General features: G+C 43.1%; 1 protein-coding gene across 1 annotated transcript in view; it reads left to right on the plus strand.

Moving 5' to 3' along the window:
* Positions 1-9,603, plus strand: part of LINGO2 (leucine rich repeat and Ig domain containing 2) — a 413,900-nt gene extending 404,297 nt beyond the window's left edge. The window contains exon 4 of the mRNA XM_038769905.1: positions 6,786-9,603. Within this exon, the coding sequence (XP_038625833.1) occupies positions 6,822-8,642 (1,821 nt within the window). The 5' untranslated portion in view covers positions 6,786-6,821 and the 3' untranslated portion in view covers positions 8,643-9,603. The remainder of the gene's footprint in view (positions 1-6,785) is intronic.
* The last annotated feature ends 321 nt before the right edge of the window (positions 9,604-9,924 follow it).

The following is a 9,924-nucleotide window of genomic DNA, read 5'->3' on the forward strand; positions in this document are numbered from 1 at the left end:
ACTCTCTTGTTCATGCCCTTCCCCTTGCTTAGAACTCCCTCCTCCTTCACATCTGGCAGACCACTACTTTCCCCATTTTCAAAGCCCTCCTAATTCATACTAATAATGATAAAATAATTATGGTATTTGTTGAATGCGTATTATGTGCCAGGTACTGTACTAAACACTGGGGCAAGTTCAAGATAATCGGAAGGACACAATCCCTGTCCCACATTGGGCTCATAGTCTAAGTAAGAACGAGAACAGATATTTCATCCCCATTTTACAAATGAAAAAACTGAGGCACAGAGAAAAGTGAAGTGACTTGCCTAAGGTTATGCCACAGGCAAGTGGCAGAGTAGGGATTAGAACTCTCAGGGCTCTGCTCTTGCCATGATGTGCTCTTCCAGGAGGCCTGCCCCATTTCGTTTTTCATCTCCCTATTCTGTATCCCTCCAACTCAGCTTCAGTACTTCTGCACCATCCAAGCACTTGAAAACTTATGTACCTATCTTTATATTCTATTGCTTCCTCCTATCTGTAATTCATTTCATGGTTTGTCTCCCATGCTGGATTGTAAGCTCCTTCAATGCAAGGCTCAGGTTTCCTAATTCTATTGCACACTCCCAGGAATGTAATACAGTGCTCTGCCCACAGTGGTTACTCAATGAATACTATTTATCAATTGATTGAGGTCTTGGAGTCACTGATGGATGTTCTTTTAAATCATATGTCCAATTTATGGTGGTGGTAAAAAAAAAAAAGGCTGATGAAATGCTGAGAACTGTTGAGGAGGCATTGGAAGATCAAAGAGCATAATTTGGCCATTCCTTAAACATTAGACATCTAACTTTATTTCTGTTTATTCTGATGACTTGACACCTGTCCATATGTTTTGTTTTGTTGTCTGTCTCCCCCTCCTAGACTGTGAGCCCTTTGTTGGGTAGGAACCGTCTCTATATGTTGCCAACTTGTACTTCCCAAACAGTACAGTGCTCTGCACACAGTAAGCGCTCAATAAATACGATTGAATGAATGAATGAATGAATAATCGGGGCTCACAGCTAAGAAGGAGAGAGATCAGGTATTGAATTCCCCATTTTGCAGTAGAAGGAACAGAGGCGCAGAGAAGTTAAGTGATTTGCCCAATGTTACACAGTAGGTAAGTGGCTGAGTTGGGATTAGAACTCAGGTCCTCTGACTCCCAAGCCATGCTGTTTCCTCAGTAAAGGAAACACAGGTGATCTAGCCAATGTTTTGCATATTTTAAATGGGGAAGTTGCTGGAACTGGTATTTTGTTTTTTTTTTTTAATTCACTGTCATCTTCATTCACTGGGCTGCAAATTGGAAACCATGTGACTAAGGCAAATTCCTAACTTTGCTCTGTGAGGAACATATCAGCACGAACTGGAGGACTATTTAAAAAGAAAACTGTTAGTCTAGATCAATTCCAGGATATTTACAGCATACCATTTGGGCAAAATTTTAGGACACATTTTCTAGCCCTTCCCTAAGTAGGATGAGCAGTATGTTTCTAAATGGGCCTGTTAAGAAACCAAGAGTATTGCAAAATTGTGCAATTCCTGCTTAGATAACCAAGCCTCTGCTAGCCAGGGCCATATGCTCAGTTAGGATTTTGAGTATCCTACCATCAGTAGGTTGGATGATTATTGGTGAGTTTTTCTAAGCCATGTATTCTTTCTTCCCTTGTCCCCTATGGCACATATTGAGAGAGTTGAGACTCTGGAGTTGTGGATGCAATCTGAGGAAGTGGAACAGGCAATGTGGAATGAATCTGGGAGCCAGTTTCTGGTTCCTGGATTTGAGCCCCAGCCCTGCCACTGGCTCTACCACTGATTCTGCCACGAGCAAGTCCCTTAACCTTAAAGAAGCAGCGTGGCTCAGTGTAAAGAGCACGGGCTTGGGAGTCAGAGGTCATGGGTTTTAATCCTGGCTCTGCCACTTATCGGCTGTGTGACTCTGGGCAAGTCACAACTTCTCTGTGCCTCAGTTATCTGTAAAATGGGGATTAAGATTGTGAACCCCACGTGGGACAACTTGATCACCTTGTATCCCCAGCACTTAGAACAGTGCTTTGCACACAGTGAGCACTTAGCAAATACCATCATTATTATTAACCTCATCATCTTCAGATTCTTCATTTGTAAAATGGGGACAATAAAAAAGCCTCTCCTCCATCACGGGGGTTTTGTAAGGACAAAATGAGATAAAGTGACATAAAAGTGTTTTCTAAAAAGAAAAGTGCTCTATAAATTCAAGGGAAAAAGGGAAAAATATATCTGTGCATCTTCCTTGGCACTCTCATTCACTTGTTGAGGAAGGCACTTCTGCTACATAAGTCGTTTGAATTTGAATGTTAACTACTAACCAATAATTGGAATATAATAAAATTGGTTTCAGTATTATTTCACACAAGACCTGCATGTCATTCCACTGAAAGTTTCACAGTAAACATGAATGACTATATATCACAGTGACAGCTTTGCTTGCCCCAGTCTAGTTTAGATGACTAGAAATGGAAGGGTGAGAGGTTAGAAAAACTGTTGCTATGTGGAAGCTGGGGAAGCCTATGAGATGAGAAGGATCTTAAAAACAAATGGAACTTGCCAGGATTTGAGGCTGTGGACCAAATTAAATTCTTCTCTAGGGTTATGAAAGATTTCAACAAGCCTTGGTAAGGTTTAGAGTCACTGATAAAATTTGAATTTCCTACTGGGTTTCAAGTGATGCTTGTCACCTATCAGAACAGTTCTTCAAATGTTACTTTATAGACTGTATAGGAAAATACAATGCTGTACTAAGTGCTCGGGAGATACAACATAGTAGAGTTGATAGGACCACATCTAGCGTGGCTTAGTGGAAAGAGCCCGGGCTTGGGAGTCAGAGGTCATGGGTTCTAATCCCGGCTCTGCCCCTTGTCAGCTGTGTGACCTTGGACAAGTCACTTAACTTCTCTGTGCCTCCGTTACCTCATCTGTAAAATGGGGATTGGCTGAGCTCCACGTGGGACAACCTGATTACCTTGTATCTACCACAATGCTTAGAACAGTGTTTGGCACATAGTAAGCACTTAACAAATACCAACATTATTATTATTATTGTTAATACAGAACAATATATTACAAAATTGTTTGTGAGCAGTGGAAGCAGAATGGATGGCAATTCAGCTGACTAGCCTTTGGATGTTTCCGAGTAGGCAAGGTGACAGGATTTCCTGAGGTCTCATCATCCCTCTGACCTTTCCTCACTATCATTTTCTTGCTCCAGACCCAAAGACTGGAGAGTTGGTCAGCACCAATCTTCCCCCCATTGGCCTAAGGAAGATAGTTGAAGGGGCATTTTTCAGTGAGCGATGACTGTCATAGATCTTTTGAACGTTAACCCACTGGGTTAATCCTCGGTCTCTTGTTTGATGATCAAAGTACATTCCCTTCGTTTGATTCCTATGAAGATTTCTTCCCTTTCTTTTCCACCTAGGGGAAATACTTGACTAGATAGTATCATTTTCTGCCCAGGAACATGCCATTTCTTAAACAGAGGTACGCAGTTTATTTTGTGGTACGTATCTCCCTATTCCTCAAAAAATTCCAATGGTTGCCCATCTACCTCCACATCAAATAGAAACTCCTTACCACCAGCTTTAAGACATTTAATTAGCAGTCCCTACTACTTCATCTCACTGATCTCCCCCTACAATCCAGCCCGTACACTTTGCTCCTCCAATGCCAACCTATTCTCTGTACCTCATTCTCATATATCTCATCGCTGACTCTTTGCCCATGTCCTCCCTCTGGTCTGGAATTCCCTCCCTCTTCATATCTGACAGAACAGCATTCTCCCCATCTTCAAAGCCCTCCTAAAATCACTTCTCTTCCAAGAGGCCTTACTTGACTAAGCCCTCACTTCCTCTACTCCTCCTCCCCTCTGGGTCACCTATGCACTCAGATCTGTACCCCTTAAGCACTTGACGTTTACCCCACCCTGGGCTCCACAGTACTTCTGTACATATCCTTACACTCCCCCATCTGTAATTTATTTTATTGTCTATCTCCTTCTCTAAACTGTAAGCTCCTTGTTGGTAGGTATCATGTCTACCAGCTCTACTGTACTGTATTCCCCCAAGTGCTAAGTACCATACACAGTAAGTGCTCAATTAATTTGATTGATTGATTGAAGAATGAATTGGGAGACAGCTTCCATCACACTGGAAGTATTCATATGAGTAGCAACTTCACAGTTTGAGTTCAAAGTAATAATCAGAGTGACTGAAAGTCCCTTTCAAAAAAATTCGATAGTCCCAAGTCAATTCCACATAGAATTTCAATTCCAACTTCATTCTTAATGAAGCAAAGTTTATCTTGCTAAACCTTGATCACAGCTGGGAATGACTGGAAATTTTTGCTTGAAAGAGTTCTACTCACAGTGAAAGCTAAACCAGTCATCTCAGCGGTTTGTCCTTCCAGGCTAGAACTCAAATGCGAACTAATAAAGCATCATATTTCATCTTGGAATATAGGCTCCATCAAAAAACTATGCTATGGTCTCACATAAAATTAACCATCTCTGCCTAGGGCAGGCCCAGCAGGAGAGTAGGAGAGGCAGTCCAGATCAGAAGTGAGGTTTGCCATGTGAGAAGAGACAGAATGCAGCTATATTCTCTGTGCATTATGTCCTCACTCGATTTAATAGTCTGTCTTTTTCACTGAATTTAGAACCATCATCCTCAATTGTGTGTACTGTCTGCGGAGTACTGTTCTAAGATCTTGAAAGAATAGGACCACCACCATTCATTTCCTTTTTTAGAGAGAGGATGATATAGCTTGCTTCCTTACTTAACTTGAGTGAGCACCAGACAGAAGAGTCAAGAGTCTTCAAATAAAAAGGCAGTGTATTTTATTTTATTGTCTTCATCCTCAGTAGTATTATAGGTCCTTAATTCATCCTCAGTAGCATTTATTGAGTGCCCACTGTGCATAAAACCTCATTCTAAGCACTTGGGGGAGTGCAAAAGTCAATATGATCACTGCCCTACAGTCTTTCTGGAAACATAGGTGCCCACTTCATAGGGGAATTACCACCAAAACTAACTCCTACACTGAAACCTGATCATTTCCAACCAGGGTTGGAAAGAACCCAAAAGGTGGCTTTTTGACTGATTAGCTATTTGAAGCCTGTGGCCTCCCAGTCCTCACTTCCCTCCTCCCACACCCTCCCTTAAAAATCTCTGCCTCCTTCTCATGCCCGTGCACAAAATGAAAAGTCGGTCCCTCTGCCTGGTACCTTCTTGGGCCCTCCTATTTCATTAATTCATTCAATCATATTTGTTGAGCACTTACTGTGTGCAGAGCACTGTACTAAGCGCTTGCAATTTAAGGTAAATCTCTCTCGCCCTCCTGCCCCCCCCCCACCCCACACCCCAAAATGAATTTGAGTACAATGGGTCAAGTATAGGTGTTTCCTCAGATAGTTCAAGAAGGCTTAATAGAAATAATAATTATGGTATTTGTTAAGCACTTACTATGTGCCAGGCACTGTACTAAGCGCTGGGGTGGATACAAGAAGCATGGTTCACTGGAAAGAGCATGGGCTTGGGAGTCAGAGGTCATGGGTTCTAATCCCAGCTCTGCCACTTGTTAGCTGTGTAACTTTGGGCAAGTCACTTCACTTCTCTGTGCCTCAGTTACCTCATCTGTAAAATGGGAATTAAGACGTGAGCCCCTCATGGGACAACCTGATTACCTTGTATCCTCCCAGTGCTTAGAACAGTGCTTGGCGCATAGTAAGCGCTTAACAAATACCACCATCATCATTGTTATCATTATTATTGCAAGCATATTGGGTTGGACACAGACCCTGTCCCACATGAGGCTCAGAATCTCAAGCCCCATTTTACGGATGAGGTAACTGAGGCCCAGAGAAGTGAAGTGACTTGCCCAAGCCCTCACAGCCGACAAATGGCTGAGCCGGAATTAGAATCCATGACCTCTGAATCCCAGGTCTGTACTCTATCCACTATGCCATGCTGCTTCTCTGAACACGTCAGGGAGTCAGAGGACCTAGGTTCTAATTCTGGCTCCCTGCTGTGTGACCTTGGGCAAGTCACTTGATTCTCTATGCCTCAAGTTCCTCATCTGTTGAGTGAGGATTCAACTGCTACTTAGATTGTGAGCCCCATGTGGGATGTGGACTGTGTCCAACTTGATGATCTTGTAACTACCTCAGTGCTTTGTACGATGTTTGGCATATTGTAAGCTCTTGACAAATATCACCATTATCATTATCATAAAACACTTGCATACACTTATAACACCTTTCTAACCAGAACACCTTTTTTCCTGTCTTTCAATGAGGTAGTGGCACTGTCCCCATAAGTTATATATAATGCATATGTATCCATTTTTTAAAAGAATTACCATTTGAAAGAAAAGTGCCTTGCAATTTGTATCTAGTCAGAGTTTGTCTCCGGTTTAGCTGCAGCACTCTAATTTTAGGGAGCCAGAAGGCAAATACAAGCCACTGTGACAACATGTTGTAAGAATTACTGCTGTTGGGCTTAAACCTGGTAGGAAAGTCTAAAACAAGAGCCTTAGCCACAGCCCTTGATATGAATCACAAACCTGTTTCCCATCAGCCGGACACACATCTCTTCATTTGGTTTGTGATTGGTAAGTTTTCTGGAAAAAAGCATAGTGAACATGCAGCTGAACCACACCAAGGGAGTCTGTCTGCCTGTGAACTAACTCTCTCTCTTCCTTTTCCCCTCTTGTGTTTCCTTGTCCTGTAGACCCGTGACCAAGGAGTAGACTATAGAGGTGGAGTCATGCTTCACCCGGCCACTTCATGTTGGCAGCCATTCCTAGGTTTGGCTGTCCTATTAGTTCTCATGGGCTCTACCATAGCTTGCCCAGCTCGCTGTGAGTGCTCAGCTCAAAATAAATCTGTCAGCTGTCACCGCAGGCGGCTGACTTCCATTCCTGAAGGCATCCCCATTGAGACCAAAATCCTTGACCTAAGCAAGAACAGGCTAAAGAGTGTCAACCCTGAGGAATTCACATCTTATCCACTGTTGGAAGAAATCGACGTGAGTGACAACATCATCGCCAATGTGGAGCCTGGAGCCTTTAACAGTCTTTTCAACCTGCGTTCCCTTCGATTAAAAGGAAATCGCCTGAAGCTGGTCCCCCTGGGGGTATTCACAGGACTGTCAAACCTCACCAGACTGGACATTAGTGAAAACAAGATTGTAATTTTGCTGGATTACATGTTCCAGGATCTGCATAACCTGAAATCCCTGGAAGTGGGAGACAATGATCTGGTTTACATCTCCCACAGGGCCTTCAGTGGGCTACTTAGCCTGGAGCAACTCACGCTGGAGAAATGCAACTTAACAGCAGTACCAACAGAAGCCCTCTCTCACCTTCACAACCTCATCAGCCTGCACCTGAGATATCTCAACATCAACATTATGCCTGTATATGCCTTTAAGAGACTGTTCCGCCTGAAACACCTGGAGATTGACTATTGGCCTCTCCTGGACATGATGCCTGCCAACAGCTTGTACGGCCTAAATCTCACTTCTCTCTCCATCACCAACACCAACCTGTCCACAATCCCGTACGCTGCTTTTAAACACCTGGTTTACCTAACACACCTCAACCTCTCCTACAATCCCATCAGCACCATTGAAGCTGGGATGTTTGCCGACTTGGTCCGGCTGCAGGAGCTACACATGGTGGGGACCCAACTTCGCACCATCGAGCCACACGCCTTCCAAGGACTCCGCTTCTTGCGTGTGCTCAATGTGTCACAGAACCTTCTGGAAACTCTAGAAGAAAATGTCTTCTACTCTCCCAGAGCCCTGGAGGTCTTGTCCATTAGCAACAACCCACTGGCTTGTGACTGCCGCCTCCTTTGGATATTACAAAGGCAACCTACCTTACAGTTTGGAAACCAGCAACCCATGTGCGCTGGTCCAGACACTATCAGAGAAAAGTCATTCAAGGATTTCCACAGCACTGCCCTGTCCTTTTACTTCACCTGCAAAAAGCCCAAGATCCGTGATAGGAAGATGCAGCATCTGCTGGTGGATGAAGGGCAGACGGTTCAGCTTGTCTGCAATGCTGATGGTGACCCACAGCCAGTGATCTCCTGGGTGACACCCCGAAGACGACTGATTACCAACAAGTCCAATGGAAGAGCTACGGTGTTGGGAGATGGTACCCTGGAAATCCGCTTTGCCCAAGACCAAGACACTGGCATCTATGTCTGCATTGCCAGCAATGCTGCCGGCAACGATACCTTCACGGCCTCTCTTACAGTGAAAGGATTTGCCTCGGACCGTTTCCTCTACGCAAACAGGACCCCTATGTATATGACAGATTCCAACGACACCAATTCCAATGGCACCAATGCCAACACATTCTCCTTGGACCTTAAGACCATACTGGTGTCCACAGCCATGGGCTGTTTCACATTCCTCGGAGTGGTCTTATTTTGCTTCCTCCTCCTGTTTGTGTGGAGCCGAGGCAAAGGCAAGCACAAAAACAGCATTGATCTAGAATATGTCCCACGCAAAAACAATGGTGCTGTCGTGGAAGGGGAGGTGGCTGGACCTAGGAGATTCAACATGAAAATGATCTGACGGTCTCCCAGTAGCAGTGCTTTTTTCTGTTCATAACCAATAAACCAGCCTGGCATGGCAAATTGCTAGGTGGAGAGGCAAGCTTTAATGCAGCTGCCCCTGTGTCTAATGGGTTATACAGAAATGGGAAGACTTATTTGTGGTTGTTCAGTGGAGCCTCTTCCCCAAGAGGCAAGTGTGTGTCAGGGCCTTTCACAAAGTTGGTTTACTAATTGTTTGCATTGCAAATATTGGCATTCTGGGGATCTCAGTAATGAACCGTTGGCTCATGTTCATGGACAATTGTTCAACATTTTCTACCACTACAAAGAGAAAAAGGGAAAAAAGAACAACCTACAGTGTAGGATTTACATATTACAAAAGACACATTTGTCTAAAACATACTCTACAGTAAAAATTTGTATCGCTACTTAGCCTCTGTTAAAACCTTGCATCATATCCCTTGTCGGTTCAGCACCAAAAAGAAATGGACCTCAGCTTTTCTTTTCTTTTTTAATCTCTTCATATAGATCGGGTATGATTTAAAGCAATATGTATGAGAGGTTGTGCTGTTAGCTATGAACCACTGCTGACCCCAGTGTGATGACCCTCCCGTAACTCAAGTCAACCCTGAAACTAGGCTTCTGTATGTACTAATAAGAGAGATTGTTTGGCTCACATAGGACACCAGAAAACACCTCCAAGGCAAAATGTTCAGCTCTGAGATCTTCAGTTCATATAAATAAAGGCATGTGCCTAGTTTTGATACAGAATGGAATATTTTTTATACCTGTGATATCACACTGGACCAGTTTAGAATAACAAAGCCCAGGAGTGGGTATGTTACTAAGATGTGGTCAACCTTTCAAAGGCAAGGTAGATGTTAATAATGAAAGTTTTTCGTTTTTAATCACAACCCACTTTTAATTTCATATGCCACTATTATTGTGCTAATGGAAACCAAAAAAGAAAAGAAAGAAAAGAAAACCAAGTAATCATTTTTATGTATTCAGAGGGAATCTCACTTTAGTAGTTAAAGAATTTAAAATGTACAAAAGGTCTCTGGCTAGGAATGAGCTCTCCTCAGATGCCAATAAACCAGGGTTATCCATGCAAAACATGAGAATTATGTGACTAAGGAAATGTTTAAACCATGATAGTCTCCAAAAGGCCAAATCACTGCCAATTATAATGAACTTCTAGCCACTGTCACTGTCTAATTCTGTCTATTTACAAATACTTGATCAACATAAAAGTTCATTTCCATGAATGGATGACTTCCCCTGTTTCCTCACTGCTGTTT

The sequence above is a fragment of the Tachyglossus aculeatus genome, chromosome X4, assembly GCF_015852505.1.
Source record: "Tachyglossus aculeatus isolate mTacAcu1 chromosome X4, mTacAcu1.pri, whole genome shotgun sequence".
In the NCBI taxonomy this organism is placed as follows: Eukaryota; Metazoa; Chordata; class Mammalia; order Monotremata; family Tachyglossidae; genus Tachyglossus; species Tachyglossus aculeatus.